Source organism: Macaca nemestrina, chromosome 17, assembly GCF_043159975.1.
Source record: "Macaca nemestrina isolate mMacNem1 chromosome 17, mMacNem.hap1, whole genome shotgun sequence".
In the NCBI taxonomy this organism is placed as follows: Eukaryota; Metazoa; Chordata; class Mammalia; order Primates; family Cercopithecidae; genus Macaca; species Macaca nemestrina.
This window is the reverse complement of record NC_092141.1, coordinates 50,475,340-50,491,900: the sequence shown is the minus strand read 5'-3', so window position 1 is coordinate 50,491,900 and position 16,561 is coordinate 50,475,340. Positions and strand designations below refer to the sequence as shown.

The window sequence follows — 16,561 nt, the reverse complement described above, 5'->3', positions numbered from 1 at the left end:
CCAACCCAAATGTCCATCAACGATAGACTGGATAAGAAAATGTGACACATATACAACATGGAATACTATGCAGCCATAAAAAAAGGATGAGTTCATGTCCTTTGTAGGGACATGGATGAAACCAGAAACCATAATTCTGAGCAAACTATCGCAAGGACAGAAAACCAAACACCGCACGTTCTGATAGGTGGGAACAGAACAATGAGAACACTGGACACAGGGCAGGGAACATCACACACTGGGGCCTGTCATGGGGTGGGGGAATGGGGGAAGGATAGAATTAGGAGAAATACTTAACGTAAATGACGAATTAATGGATGCAGCAAATCAACATGGCACATATATACATATGTAACAAACCAGCACATTGTGCACATGTATCCTAGAACTTAAAGTATAATAATAATAATAATAATAATAAAAAGAGAAGGACACTGCAGCCGGGCACCGTGGCTCACACCTGTAATCCCAGCACTTTGGGAGGCTGAGGCAGGTAAATCACCTGAGGTTAGGAGTGCGAGACCAGCCTGGCCAACATGGTGAAACCCCATCTCTACTAAAAATACAAAAATTAGCTGGGCGTGGTGGCGCATGCCTGTAATCCCCGCTACTCAGGAGGCTGAGGCAGGAGAATCCCTTGAACCCTTGAGGCTGAGGTTGCTGTGAGCTGAGATCACTCCATTGCACTCCAGCCTGGGCTATGAGAGCTACTCAGGAGGCTGAGGCAGGAGAATCCCTTGAACCCTTGAGGCTGAGGTTGCTGTGAGCTGAGATCACTCCATTGCACTCCAGCCTGGGCTACGAGAGCAAAACTCGGCCTCCAAGAAAAAAAAAAAAAGCAGAAGGACTCTGGGGGTTCACAAAAATATATAAAGACAGAAGAAAAGTCAGAAGATGCTAAATTGTTAGCTTTGAAAAGGAAAAGGCTACAAACAAGAAAAATGTGAAGGTAACACTCCCTTAGAGCCTCCAGAAAATTGGCCATTCAGACATCAATCTCTGGGTATTCCAAAACAAGAATTATGACATAACACGAGATTACAACACAATACAGGAGAACCTAAGAAGTAAAGATGCAAGGAACGTTTTTCACAAACAAGCCAGAACACGAAAGAGTACAAATACAGTCCTCACTACCACAAGTTAGACACACATCCACAGTACAACACACAAGCAATCATTTCGGGAAAACCACTTTTGTAATCATGGTAGTTGCTCTGCTGGGTAAACGCAAGTCCTGTGACCTGCCTGGGAGCTAACCCTTAGATTCAAACCACTCTAAATATAGGGTCATTTTTCTCATGTGCTCTTCAGACCCCCTAATTTCTGAAATAAAGATTTTTTTCCAAATTACAATAATCCAGCAGCTATATTTTTAATATCTGGCTATTCAAAATCTTAGGAAATATAAGCCTAGGGTACAAATAGCCAGCAGTCACTGCGCTTATCTACATACTCCACACCCCTTTTTTTTTTTTTTTTTTTTTTGAGACGGAGTCTCGCTCTGTCGCCCAGGCTGGAGTGCAGTGGCGGGATCTCAGCTCACTGCAAGCTCCGCCTCCCGGGTTCACGCCATTCTCCTGCCTTAGCCTCCGGAGTAGCTGGGACTACAGGCGCCCGCCACCTCGCCCGGCTAGTTTTTTGTATTTTTTAGTAGAGACGGGGTTTCACCGGGTTAGCCAGGATGGTCTCGATCTCCTGACCTTGTGATCCGCTCGTCTCGGCCTCCCAAAGTGCTGGGATTACAGCCCTGAGCCACCGCGCCCGGCACTCCACACCCCTTTTGATGATCTTATTCAGCATGTCCTTTCCTAGTATGCTTGGTGACATAACTGACATAAAACTCAAAAATGCTCTACAGATTAAAAGATAAATAACGTAAACTAGCTCCTGCCTTTAAGGGTTTGGCGCTAATGATGTCACTATGGCGTCTTTTCTCTTTTTTTTTCCCCTCCCAGAGACAAAGTCTTGCTTTGTTGCCCAGGCTGGGGTGCAGTAATTATCGAACTTCTGGCCTCAGGGGTCCTCCAGCTTCAGCCTTCCCCAGCAGCTGTGAAAACAGGCGTGCACTGGTTTCTTGCACAGTTAAACAAGTTGCTATGCACGTAACCTGAATAAGTTTGAAAACATGAAATTTGGTAAAATTATTTCTGAAAATCCAGTCTACATATCTGAAAATCCAATCTCCGTATAGGTTACCTACCAGTCCAAAGTGTCATGCTTACGTACAAAATGCTGTCTTTCAAACATGCAGCAAAGGATCAATCTTACTTGAAAGATCAATTGCACAACGCTAATTCTAATTTTGAATGAAGCAGACTGGAAGCTGTGGCTCCTGCCTGTAATCCCAGCACTTTGGGAGGCTGATGCTGGCGGATCACTTGAGGTCAGAAATTCGAGACCAGCCTGGCCAACATGGTACAACCCTATCTCTAATAAAAATACAAAAGTCAGCCAGGAGTGATGGCAGGCACCTGTAATCCCAGCTACTCAGGAGGCAGGAGAATCTATTGAACCTAGGAGGTGGAGGTTGCAGTGAGCCGAGATCACGCCACTGCACTCTTGCCTGGGCGACAGAGCGAGACGCCATCTCAAAAAAAACCCCACAAAAACCAAAAAAAAAAAAAAACCAAATTAGAATTGGAGTTTCAGAGTTAACAGTGTTCTTCAATTGTCTTTCCAAGATCACACTAGAATCGCCCTAATTTCCCACATCTTTTATCTTACAGAATGACTCTTCTGGTATCTTCTCCTCTGCCAAAATAAATTAGCCAGAGTTTACAACTTCTTTTCCCTTGTCTCTGACTTCAAGCTCACAGTTTTCCATCTTTACAACAGGAAGAAATAATGCTGTTTTAAAAAATCTTGGGCCGGGCACAGTGGCTCACACCTGTAATCCCAGCACTTTGGGAGGCTGAGGTGGGTGGATCACCTGAGGTCAGGAGTTCAAGACCAGCCTAGCCAACATGGCGAAACCCTCTACTAAAAATAAAAAAAATTAGCCAGGCATGGTGGTGGGCGCCTGTAATCCCAGGTACTCAGGAGGCTGAGACAGGAGAATTGCTTGAACCCAGGAGGCAGAGGCTGCAGTGAGCCGAGATCGTGCCATTGAACTCCAGCCTGAGTGACAAGAAACTCTGTCTCTAATGATAAATAAATAAAAATCTTGATAAACAAGCAACAACTGAGAACATAGAGGTGTCTTAGATGGGGAGAAAAATAATATTGGGACAAGGAGGTAGGGGATTCTGTGATGCAAGCAGACACGTGTTCTCAAGTCTGATGTTCTGACAGTCTATCAATTTTTATATACATTTCAAAGAAGCATTATGTAATATATATATGTACACATATATGTATATGTATGCTCTATAAATGATCAACATTTTGTTTTGTGAAATAAAACACACTTTGAAATCTGGTTGGAGGGCTGGTCGTGGTGGCTCACACCTGTAATCCCAGTACTGTGGGAGGCCGAGGCAGGTGGATCATTTGAGGCCAGGAGTTCAAGACTAGCCTGGCAAACATGGTGAAACCCTGTCTCTACTAAAAACACAAAAATATCTGGTGGTGCGCGTCTGTCATCCTAGCTACTCAGGAGGCTGAGGCAAGAGAATCGCTTGAACCCGGGAGGCAGAGGTTGCAGTGAGCTAAGATCATGCCATTGAACGCCAGCCTGGGTGATAGTGGGAAACTCTTGTCTCAAACAGAAAAGCAAAAAGAAATCTGGTGGAACAACTCATGTAAGGGAAAAGGTGATGTATGTGAACTATACTGCTGTTACCACCAAACAGTTCTTAAACAACCAAAATGCCAGTTTCAGAAGATTTGTGACTAGCAGTGCCTTCTTCAGGCTATTGTACAGCGGCACCATCACAGCTTACTGCAGCCTTGATCCCCAGGGGTCAAGTGATCCTCCCACCTGAGCGTCCTGAGTAGCTGGGACTGCAGACACACACTACCATGTCTGGCTAATTTTTGTACTTTTTGTAGAGAGGGAGTTTCACCATGTTGCCCAGGCCAGGCTCAAACTCCTGGGCTCAAGCAGTTGACCCATCTCTGCCTCCCAAACAGGTGGGATGAGAGGCATGGAACCACCATGCCCAGGCCACGGAGTCTTTCTTTCTTTCTTTCTTTTTTGAGACAGAGTCTTGCTGTGTCGTCTATAGAGTGCAGTGGCACCATCTTGGCTCACTGCAACATCTGCCTCCCGGGTTCAAACAGTTCTCCTGCCTCAGCCTCCTGAGTAGCTGGGATTACAAGTATATGCCACGATGCCCAGCTAGTTTTTATATTTTTGGTAGAGACGGGTTTTTGCCACATTGGCGAGGCTGGTCTTGAACTCCTGACCTCAAATGATCCACCTGCCTCAGCCTCCCAAAGTACTGGGATTACAGGTGTGAGCCACCGCGACCACTCCTCCAACCAGATTTCAAAGTGTGTTTTATTTCACAAAACAAAATGTTGATAATTTATAGGCCCACCTCAGCCTCCCAAAGTGCCGGGATTACAGGCGTGAGCCACCATGCCCGGCTGCCCAGCCTACAGAGTCTTAAGTGGCCCGTGAATCCTCACAAGTCCCAGTTTCAATATTTCACAAAAATTTCACTGTTATTGGCCTAGTTATCAAAATATCTATTCAGGGGAGTCAGCCTTAGGCAAAAAGATGTCTGTCCTCCACTGTCTTGTAACTCTAAGCAAGTTACAAAAAATGCTACTGTTATAATCCTCAGAGGCCCTGCATACCATAATACCCTTTGAGAAGAGCCACATTTCTTTGATTAGAAAAAAATGAGGAGCTGGGTGTGGTAGCTCACACCTATAATCCCAGCACTTTGAGAGGCCAAGTTTGCAGCGTGCCGAGATCACACCATTGCACTCCAGCCTGGGCGACAGGGCGAGACTCCGTCTCAAAAAAAAGAAAAAAAAAAGACAAAAATGAGGAAAGACTGAGCACGGTGGCTTATGCCTGTAATCCCAGCACTTTGGGAGGCTGAGGCTGCTGGATCACTTGAGGTCAGGAGTTCAAGACCAGCCTGGACAACATAGCGGAACCCCATCTCTACTAAAGATATAAAAATTAGCCAGGCATGGTGGCACATGTCTGTAATCCCAGCTACTGGGGAGGCTGAGGCAGGAGAATTGCTTGAACCTGGGAGGTGGAGGTTGCAGTGAGCTGAGATCATGCCACTGCACTCCAGCTTGAGTGACAAAGCAAGACTCCGTCTCAAAAAAAAAAAAAAAAAGAGGAAATATGTTTGTTAAATACTAATATAAGTAAACATATAAAATCTTTATAAACTGCATCTAGTACATTATTAAGAGACACAATTGGCCAGGCGCGGTGGTTTACACCTCTAATCCCAGCACTTTGGGAGGCTGAGGCAGGCGGATCACCTGAGGTCAGGAGTTCGAGACCAGCCTGGTCAACATGGTGAAACCCTGTCTCTACTAAAAATACAAAAATTAGCCGGGTATAGTGGCTCATGCCGGTAATCCCAGCTACTCAGGAGGCTGAGGCAGGAGAATTGCTTGAACCTGGAAGGTGGAGGTTGCAGTGAGCTGAGATCATGCCACTGCACTCCAGCCTGGGCAACAGAGCAAGACTCTGGCTCAAAAAAAAAAAAAAGAGAGACACTTGGCCGTGTGGAGTGGCTCCCGCCTGTAATCCCAGCACTTTGGGAAGCCAAAGCAGGCAGATCACGAGGTCAAGAGATTGAGACTATCCTGGCCAACATGGTGAAACCCCATCTCTACTAAAAATACAAAAATTAGTTGGACGTGGTGGCGCATCCCTGTCATCCCAGCTACTCAGGAGGCTGAGGCAGGAGAACTGCTTGAAGCTGGGAGGTGGAGGCTGCAGTGAGCCGAGATGGCACCCCTGCACTCCAGCCTGGTGACAGAGCGAGACTCCGTCTCCAAAAAAAAAAAAAAAAAAAAAATTAAATAAATGAGACACAATTACTCAAGAGATTTTATTCCAGGACTATAGGACCTACATATATAAAAGTATATGATAAGGGTAGCATTTCATATAGATAGGGAAGGAACTGATTATTTCAAAGACTGCTCCAAAAATTAGGTCACAACTGGAAAGAAAAAAAAAAAAATGCTTCTGCTGGGCATGGTGGCCAAGGTGGGTGGATCACCTGAGGTCAGGAGCATGAGACCAGCCTGAGCAATATGATGAAATCCTGTCTACTAAAAATACAAAAATTACCTAGGCGTGGTGGTAGGTGCCTGTAATCCCAGCTACCCAGGAGGCTGATACAGGAGAATCGCTTGAACATGGGAGGTAGAGGTTGGAGTGAACTGAGATCACACCATTGCACTCCAGCGTGGGCAACAAGAGTGCAACTCGGTCTAAAAAAAAAAAAAAATTGCTTCCATATTAGCCAGGCATGGTGACACAGGCCTGGAATCCCAGCTACTCTGGAGGCTGAGGCAGAAGAATCACTTGAACCAGGGAGGCAATGGTGGCAGTGAGCAGAGATCGTGCCATTGCACTCAAGCCTGGGCGACAGAGTGAGACCCTGTCTCAGAAATAAATAAATAAATAAAAAGTTTCCTTCCTCCTACCATTTATTTTTTTAAAAATCATATAGATTAATAGGGGGGCAGAGGTGAGCAGATCACCTGAGGTCAGGAGTTCGAGACCAGCCTGGCCAATATGGCAAAACCCTGTCTCTACTAAAAATAAAAAATAAGCTGGTGTCTCACGCCTGTAATCTCAGCTACTCAAGAGGCCGTGGCATGAGAATTGCTTGAACCCTCAAGACAGAGGTTGCAGCAAGCAGAAATCATGCCTAGGTGACAGAGCAAAACTCAGTCTAAAAAAAAAATCATATAAATTAAAATTTCAAATGTTGAAGGAATGGGTCGTTAGAAAATAAAATAAAAAAATAAAAAAGATTCACATGTAGATCTAAACCATATGTAGAAATAATACAAATGAAAAATCCATTTATAATTTTGTATAGACCTTCTAAACATGTTACCAAAGTCAGAATACAAAAATTGAATACTTTAGATTTGGCCTAGTTTTGAAGGACCTGTTTTGAAGCACTTTGGGAGGCCAAGGTGGGTGGATCACTTGAGGTCAGGAGTTCAAGACTAGACTAGCCAACACGGCAAAACCATGTCTCTACTAAAAATACAAAAATTAGCCAGGCGTGGTGGCAGGCGCCTGTAATCCCAGCTACTTGGGAGGCTGAGGCAGGAGAATCGCTTGAGCCTGGGAGGCGGAGATTGCAGTGAGCCGAGATTGCACCACTGCAATCCAGCCTGGGCAACAGAGCAAGATTCGGTGTCAAAAAAAAAAAAAAAAAAAAGGAATTTCAGATTTGACAGATAAATAGTTAATTAGGTGAAGGAGGGAGAGGTAATATTATAGACATCTGCAAACACTGTTGAGGGATGAGGCCTAGCATACACAAGGAACTAAGAAAAGGGCAAAGTAGCAGGAGTATAGGAAGCAAATGGGAGAGAGGAAAAGGAAGAAGCTAAAGAGGAAAAACAGGGGCCAAAACATGCAAGGCTTTTTTTAAGCCTTATTAGGAAATTTGGTCTTTATCCTAAGAGCAAAATAAGATGCGGTGCAGTGCCTCATGCCTGTGATCCCAGCACTTTGGGAGGCTGAGGTGGGTGGATCACCTGAGGTCAGGAGTTCAAGATCAGGCTGACCAACATGGGGAAACACTGTCTCTACTAAAAAAAATACAAAAATTAGCTGGGTGTGGTGGTGTGCACCTGTAATCCCAGCTACTCAGTAGGCTGAGGCAGGACAATCACTTGAACCTGGGAGGTCGAGGTTGCAGTGAGCTGAGGTCACACCACTGCACTCCTGCCTGGGCGACAGGGCAAGACTCCGTCTCAAAAAAAAAAAAAAAAAGAACAAAATAAGGAGTGACATAACTGAAATGTACTGTAAAAAGATCATGCCAGGACGACCATGGTGTCTTGCACCTGTAATCCCAGAACTTTGGGAGGCTGAGGCAGGAGGATGACTTGTAAAACCAGTCTGGGCAATACCTTGTCTTTACAAAAAATTTTAAAAATTAGCTAGGCACAGTGGCATGTGCCTGTTAGTCTCACCTTCTTAGGAGGCAAAGGCAGAAGTACCTCTTCCTTGAGCCCAGGAGTTAAAGGTTGCAATGAGATATGATCATGCCACTGCACTCCATGACTGGAGTGCAGTGAACATGCAGAGTGAAAGGTAAGGAGGTGTCAAGGATGATTCTAGGTTTATGGTTTATGCAGATGGAAGGATGGATATGTGGTTCATGGAGGCAGGAAATGCAGGAAGAGGGCAAGGTTCTGGGAGTGGGGTGAAGATAATGAGTTAGATTTAAGATAGGCTGAGTTGGAGGAGACTTTGAATTGTCCAGTAGGCAATTAGATTTTTGTATCTAGAGGACAGAGGGTCAGGGCTAGAAATACAAATTTGAGAGTCACTGCCATGCCCAGGTTATGGAGGATGTGCTTGCAAAAGAAACAGAAAAGTCCAACATGTAGAAAAGAAATCAGAAGTGTGGCATTACAAAAGCCAACTAAGAAGAATGTTTCAAGGAGTCTATGGACAACAAATACATATTGTGCTTCCATTATGTATAAGGTCTTGTAAAATTGATACTGCTACTATATATGGATGAGGCCTTAAAGAAGGAAGCTTTATCATAACCACCTCTAAAGCTATGCCTTGATTCAGAGGTTTTTTTTTTTTTCCCCTCAGTCTGAACAACATTCACTTCTTTCTCCTATTCCCAAATCCACTTGAACAAGAAAGGTTACCTTTTCTTTTGAGATGCAGTCTCGCTTAATCACCCAGACTAGAGTGCAGTGGCGGAATTTCAGCTCACAGCAACCTCCATCTCTGGGGTTCAAGAGATTCTCCTGCCTTAACCTCCTGAGTAGCTGGGATTACAGACGCCCGCCACCACACCTGTAGGGAGCTGAAGGTCCGTGGGATGTGACCAACTCAGCATTCCACTGGAGGCTCTATGATCAAACAGCAAACTGTTAATCATGAATGCAGGATGTGAACAAACTCATGACTGCTCCTGCTGACAGAAGATTTGCTGGAAGCAATCACTCCCTGGCACTGAGGTTATCTACTGCAACATCTAGAGAATACGTCTTGCAAGCCTACTCTGGACTGAGCAGCTGACCCCTTCTTCCACCCGCCTTCTCACTATCTCTTTTACCTAATAAATACAGAGGGCTGTGTAAAGCTCAGGGCCCTTGTCCACTAGAGGCAAGGTGCCCCCTGACCCCTTCTTCCAAATATACTCTTTTGTCTCTTGTCTTTTATTCCCACGTTCGCCCTCCTTTATTCAGCCCATAGGTCCGTGTGGGTTACATAGTGGTGCCCTGATCAGCGACACAATCAGGTGCTCTACACAGACCCGCCTAAGTTTTGTATTTTCAGTACAGACACGGTTTCACCATGTTGGCCAGGCTGGTCTTGAACTTCTGACCTCAAGTGATCCACCCACCTAAGCCTCCCAAAACGCTGGGATTACAGACGTGTGCCACTGCACCCGGCCGTGGTTACCATTTTTTAAAGTTCTATGTTCTTAGGCTAAAAAAAAAATAAACTTCTCCCCAGCTATAACAAAAGTATTCATATTATTCCTCTCCTATATCTCCAGAAACAGCCCAGTCAACCTGAAAATGTCTTGTTATTGGAATACTCTGGCAGGTTAACTATAGATATTAGTAGCAATAGCTCCTTCCTACCCTTAGAATTACATCAAGATAGCTACACAAGTCAGAAATGCAACATGCCAGAAATAATAAAGATCCTGACAGATTATAAGCTCCACGAGGGCAGAGAATCTGTCCTGTTTACCCTGTCATCTGGCACAAAACTAGCAATTAATAAGTATTTAATCTTGTTTTAGTGATCCAATCTTCAGAGTGCTAATCCTGAATGGAGACCCCAGTCATAGGACTACTGTGGATCAAGTCAAAGAAAATAAAATATATAAAAGTACTCTACTTCGGCACTTTTACAATTGTAGACTTTGTTTTGTTCTGTTTTTGAGACTGAGTTTTCTTCTTGTTGCCCAGGCTGGAGTATAGTGTCGTGATATCAGCTCACTGCGATCTCTGCCTCTCATGTTCCAGTGATTCTCCTGCCTCAGCCTTCCGAATAGCTGGGATTACAGGCACCCTCCACCACCCTCAGTTAATCTTGTGTTTTTAGTACAGATGGGGTTTTACCACATCGCCCAGGCTGGTCTTGAACTCCTGACCTCAAGTGATCTGCCGGCCTCAGCCTCTTAAAGTACTGGGATTATAGGTGTGGGCCACTGTGTCTGGCCTAATTGTAAACATTTTTTAAAAACGTCTTAGCATTAGCATTCTGCTGAGCTAGGTATTCTATAAGGATTTATTCCAACTGAATATGCGCATTAGAATACTGTAAAAACTGAGAAACAGACTCAGATTATGTACCTTTTTTTTGTGATAAGTACTGTATATGTGTTAATTTAATCTTGACCAAACCCCAGGAAATAATACTTTCTACTTGCAGTTGAGGAGACTGAGTAACTTGCTGAAGGTCACATGGTTGGTAACTTCCAAACACGTGATACAAATCCAAATCTGTATGACTCCGCAGCCCATGCTGGTTTGCCCATAGGAATGTCTCTCAAATTTTTTTGAGGTAACCTCAAGTTGCAAGAAAAACCAAAACATATTCCCAGGGGGGTTTGGGAGATTACTGAAGTATCCAGTTTAAGCCTGATGTGTCTCTGAGCTCATACTTTTCTCTTAAATTTTATTTTTTTTCATTTTTTATTTATTTATTTATTTTTGAGACGGAGTCTAGCTCTGTCGCCCAGACTGGAGTGTGGTGGCGCAATCTCAGCTTACTGCAACCTCCGCCTCCCGGGTTCAAGCGATTCTCCTGCCTCAACCTCCCGAGTAGCTGGGACTACAGGCACATGCTACCACACCCAGCTAATTTTTAATATTTTTTAGTAGAGATGGGGTTTCACTGTGTTAGCCAGGATGGTCTCGATCTCCCGACCTCGTGATCCACCCACCTCGGCCTCCCAAAGTGCTGGGATTACAGGCGTGAGCTACTGCACCCGGCTTAAATTTTATTTTTATATTTGCATTTTACCCCCACATTTATTTATATATGTATATTTTATTTATTTTTTTTGAGATGGAGTCTCGCTCTGTCACCCAGGCTGAAGTGCAGTGGCGTGATCTCGACTCACTGCAAGCTCTGCCTCCCAGATTCACGCCATTCTCCTGCCTCAGCCTCCCAAATAGCTGGGACCACAGGTGCCCACCACCACGCCAAGCTAATTTTTTGTATTTTTGTAGAGATGGGGTTTCACCGTGTTAGCCAGGATGGTATCAATCTCCTGACTTCGTGATCCACCCACCTCAACCTCCCAAAGTGCTGAGATTACAGGCGTGAGCCACTGTGCCTGGCCAATTTATTTATTTTTAGAAGGACTCTCTCTCTGTTGCCAGGCTGGAGTGCAGTGGCCCGATCTCAGCTAACTGCAACCTCCACCTCCCGGGTTCAAGCTATTCTCCTGCCTCAGCCTCCTGAGTAGCTGGGACTACAGGCACGCGTCAGCTAATTTCTGTGTTTTTAGTAGACAAACGGTTTTACTATGTTGGCCAGGATGGTCTTGATCTCTTGACCTCATGATCCACCCACCTCAGCCTCCCAAAGTGCTAGGATTACAGGAGTGAGCCACCGTGCCCGGCCTACCCCACATTTTATTAATGTTTATTTTCTTTTTCAAAATTTTTAATGATTTATCCATACTACACAGACGTAATGTTTGCTTAATATAAACCATTTCAAATGACTTACCAGGTAAATCATTTAACTCTTCCCTCCCTGAAATATTTTTTTGAGAAAAGTGATAATATAAGAAGGTGCACCTTCCATATTTATCCCATAGCTTTGTTTAGTTCCTAGTGCCTGGCTTCAAAAACCTGGATCCCAGTTTGAAAGCATGACTACAAAGCAAATTGCATTAAAGACCTCTTAAGAATGATGATGAAAATTATTATTATAGGCAAGGGCCAGAAGATTTTTGTTTTTTTGAGACTGAGTCTCACTCTATCACCCAGGCTGGAGTGCAGTGGCGCGATCTAGGCTCACTGCAAGCTCCGCCTCCTGGTTTCAGGCCATTCTCCTGCCTCAGCCTCCCAAGTAGCTGGGACTACCAGTGCCCGCCACCATGCCCGGCTAATTTTTTCTATTTTTAGTAGAGATGGGGTTTCACCATGTTAGCCAGGATGGTCTTGATCTCCTGACCTTATGATCCGCAAAAGATATTAACAGCACTTAATTGTATAGCTATAGAGTTGAGTGTGTTTTTGTTTTGTTTTGTTTTTGAGATGGAATCTCACTGTCACCCAGATTGGAGTGGAGTTATGCGATCTCAGCTCACTGCAACCTCGGCCTCCCAGGCTCAATCAGTTCTCCCACCTCAGCCTCCCAAGTAGCTGGGACTAGAGGCATGCACCACCATGCTGGCTAATTTTTGTATTTTTTATAGAGATGGGGTTTTGCCCTGTTGCTCAGGCTCATCTCAAACTCCTGAGATCAAGCGATCTGCCCTCCTAGGCCTCCCAATGTGCTTGGATTCCAGGCTTAAGCCACTGTGCCAGTAGTTCTGAACTTTCCACTGTCAATGAAAGAAATTCTAAACACGACCGATTCCACTGAGTTTGACCAAACTAACTGAAGACTTATTGTTGAATGTGGTAATACCATGTTTTTTCTTTACCCGAGAATCTGGGTGGTTTATAAGCATAAGCGTGAATTCTCCCTGAGGATAGTATTTATGTGCTGAGTGCTCAAATATAGACCATATTAGAAGTTAAGCAATGGGTTGAGTGGCCAACCAGATTTTGGTCAGTCCTACAAGACTTACTCTGACCTACCAAATGGGGTATAAATGCTTCTTGTATTCTCCCCACCAGTAGGGACTCAAAATTTTAATAGATCAGGGTAGTAAAATGGATGCTAGGTTTGAATCTTGGCTTTAAGAAAACCGTGCTGAGGTGTTTTGTTTGTTTGACAGAGGGTCTCACTCTGTCACCCAGGCTGGAGTGCAGTGGTGTGATCACGGCTCACTCCCAGGCCGAAGGGATCCTCCCACCTCAGACCCCTGAGTAGCTGGGACCACCAGTACATGCTAGCATGCCTGGCTAATTTTTTGTACTTTTGGTAGAGACGGTGTTTAGCCATGTTGTTGAGGCTGGTCTCAAACTCATGAACTCAAGGTGATCCACCCGCCTCGACCTCCCAAAGTTCTGGGATTACAGGCATGAGCCACTGCGCCCGGCCAGCTTTCTTTCATCAGAATTGATATCAAACTATATGCTGAGCTTCTATGTCCTTATCTTCCTTTTGGCATGGCTATGCCCATTTGAAATGTGTGGGATTTGCTAAAGTGCTCAACATACGTTGTTTCCTTTTTTAGATGTAAGTATGTAGAGGACTCTGATTTGCAATATTTAGAAAGTTTCTCTAAGCTAGGAAGAAAAGTCAAGACTAAGAATCATTGCCAACAGGGCCGGGCACGGTGGCTCACGCCTGTACTCCCAGCACTTTGGGAGGTCGAGGCAGGCGGATCACGAGGTCAGGAGTTCAAGATCAGCCTGGCCAACATGGTGAAACCTCTTCTCTAATAATAATACAAAAATTATCCGGGCATGGTGGCATGCACCTGTAATCCCAGGTACTCGAAAGGCTGAGGCAGGAGACTCACTTGAACCCGGGGGGCAAAAGTTGCAGTGAGTTGAGACAGCGCCACTGCACTCCAGCATGGGCAACACAGTGAGACTCTGTCTCAAAAAAAAAAAAAAAAAAAATCATCGCCAATAGGTAGGAAATAAGTTACCCCCTGCTAAATAAGTTACACTCACTGAGACAAGGAAAGATCTCATAAACCACCTTCTAAACTGCTTCCTTTCCTCCCCAAAGTTCTCTAATTTAGAAGTGGCCACTAGCACGGTTTGAACGCCCCTTCCCAACTCTGTACCACAAATGGAGCTCTTGTGTAGCCCAGCCCCTCCCTCTCAGGACCCCAGACCTACTAATAGGGACGTTAGTTGCTTACTTTTCCAGATACTGCTTAAGTTAGGCAGGCCATGAAGAAATAACGGTCTCAGAAACCCCCATGCTAGACATTCGACTCCCGGGTAGGTGTGGGTGGGTGCGCGGAATGGGAAGCGATCCCTCCCAACGGCCGTTGGGGGCTGGCCCACAATCCCTCGCGAGAGCGGGAAAAGCAATGGCGCGGGGGGGGGGGGGGCGGGGGTCACAAAAGGGGGACGGTCAGCGGGAAGAGCCAAGAGACTGCAACTCTACAATGAAGACGCAGATTACTCCTAATTCCCTGAGCTTTTCACACCAAAATAATGGAAACTGGCCAGTGTGTGCTCGTTACACTCACTACTCCCACTCGAGATCATTCCTATTAGTAACTCTGAGGCTTCACCTAACAGGCCACAGTGGAGGCAAGGAAATGTGTGGAGAACCCACTGGGCCTGGCTGTCCATCCTATGGTCTCCGTCCATCGTTTTACAGTCAGGGTGTACATTTGATGGGGAATCTCTAAATGGGACTTTGGGGAATCATAACGGAATAGTGCACAAGTGTGAAAATTTACAAGCCTGCGCAGAGCTGCAAGGCCCAGAGCCGCGTGCAGCGAGGCCACAAAGCCGGCCCCTTCCGCTTTACGTCTGACGTCACGGCGCACGCCCTTCCGAGGGCGTGCGCAGTTTGGCTGCTCCGGGGTTGGTCCCTGAGCTCGCGCGACTGTGCGGCAAGACGTTTGGCTTTGAAATGCAGCGGGATTTGGTGAGTTTCCCGCTGTCTCCAGCGGTGCGGGTGAAGCTGGTGTCTGCGGGTTTCCAGACTGCTGAGGAACTCCTAGAGGTGAAACCCTCCGAGCTTAGCAAAGGTAACGACTCCTGATGGCAAGCTGAGGCACACCGGCCGCCGTCAGTGCCGCCTCAGTCTTCGCTCTCTCGCCTCGGGCTTCAGCCCAGTCTCCGTTAGATTCTGCTGCCTCCCACGTCCGCGTTTACAACGTGAAACAGCTACTTGACTCCACTTACAAGTTGTCTGAATGGTTAGGAGAACTGTGGTCGTGAAAACATTTACTAATTGCGTTTCCTCTGGCAATGCCTGCTGAATGCTTTGAGGATTGTCTCATTTAACCCTCAACCTGCTTACGTAGATTATTTTATTCAGTATATGTATTTTATTCAGTATATGGATGAGAGAACTGGTATCTTGCGGAGGTTAGGTAACTGTTCATGCTAAGTGGGTTAGGAAATGGTGGAGTCAGAATTGGTTGTCTAATTTTTGCTGTTCCAAGATCCAAGGGGTAAGGGTTAAATTTCAGAAATGCAGGATTTGTGTAGGACTAGAGACACTAAGAATGGGAAAGGGAGTAGAATCCCCGGAATCTTGAGGAAGCGGTAATATTCTCCTTTTGCGTAATTCACTGAAACACCCAAAACCTCATATTCCAGAGCACTGCAGATGGGAACCACTGCATCCCGAGGTATACAAATATGAAGCTGGCGTGGTCACTCGTGCACGTTACACTATGACATGTCCAGACCTGTGCTATTCACTGAAGAAGATGGAACAGAATTTTAAATTACTGCCCTTAATGGTGGAAAATACGGAGGTTTCGATTCACCTCTAAAGAATAAGTCTTGTAGACCCAATCTTAACTGTTTTAAGTCATACCGCACGCAGACTGTGTCCCCCAAAATTTGATGGGCTCTTTTTTCTTCAAGTTGGTTTTTCAAAGAAGAAATATGAGACTCTGAATAATAATAATCACTAACAACTGTTGACCATTTTAGACAGCCTTGATATTCTACCAAACTTTTTACATGTATCGTCTCATTCCCATTTTATAGAAGAAAAAAATCTGAGCAAAAAAGAAAAAGTGAAGTAACTTGCCCAAAGTCACGCAGTAAGTGGTGCCAGGATTTACAAACCCAGGCAATCTGATTCCAGCATTCAGGCTCTTGAACTGGATAGGATTTTCATTTCCTAAATGCTCTCATCACCATTGTCTTTTATTAGCCCCGTATTTATGGCTCATATTGTTACCAGATCAAGCACTGATAAACTGATACGTGATGTCATCCTCACCATTATTTCTTTACCAGCTTGTTTTGTAATTGCCATATTCTCTTCTCAGGCCATACTGTCAGATGGGTGAAATTGTGTAGTCGAGGACGCATAAATGTATTCTTTAAAATGCTTATGCATTGGATATTCTCATTAGTTTGGAGTGATACATGAATTTTTTACATCAGTTATTTCCATGAAAAGTTTTTATTATAAATAATATATGCATATTTGCTTCTTAAAGTTGTACCTTGTTGTAGGCAGTTAAAAAATCTGTTTTCATTCTCATCTGAAAAATAATTTGTATACCTTATGAGAGCAAGATAATTATGGCTTCATAAGACCAAAAGAGATAGTAAAAGTGTGGTAATAGTGAGTACATTTTTATTTCTGCTTCCTGAGACACTTGTAGGT

The 16,561-nt window shown here is 44.8% G+C and overlaps 3 protein-coding genes across 4 annotated transcripts in view; 1 reads left to right on the top strand and 2 right to left on the bottom strand.

Moving 5' to 3' along the window:
- The window catches only part of LOC105476912 (testis expressed 14, intercellular bridge forming factor), a 146,001-nt gene extending 131,766 nt beyond the window's left edge, over positions 1-14,235 (bottom strand). For both annotated transcript variants that reach the window (XM_071082855.1, XM_071082856.1), the window contains exon 1: positions 14,109-14,235. The gene's annotated coding sequence lies outside the window, so the exon portion shown is untranslated. The remainder of the gene's footprint in view (positions 1-14,108) is intronic.
- Positions 1-14,244, bottom strand: part of LOC105476827 (IGBP1 family member C) — a 32,279-nt gene extending 18,035 nt beyond the window's left edge. The window contains exon 1 of the mRNA XM_071082868.1: positions 14,109-14,244. The gene's annotated coding sequence lies outside the window, so the exon portion shown is untranslated. The remainder of the gene's footprint in view (positions 1-14,108) is intronic.
- A 504-nt stretch (positions 14,245-14,748) lies between these two features.
- Positions 14,749-16,561, top strand: part of LOC105476828 (RAD51 paralog C) — a 43,702-nt gene continuing 41,889 nt past the window's right edge. Inside the window, exon 1 of the mRNA XM_071082854.1 lies at positions 14,749-14,954. Coding sequence (XP_070938955.1) covers positions 14,837-14,954 — 118 coding nt within the window. The 5' untranslated portion in view covers positions 14,749-14,836. The remainder of the gene's footprint in view (positions 14,955-16,561) is intronic.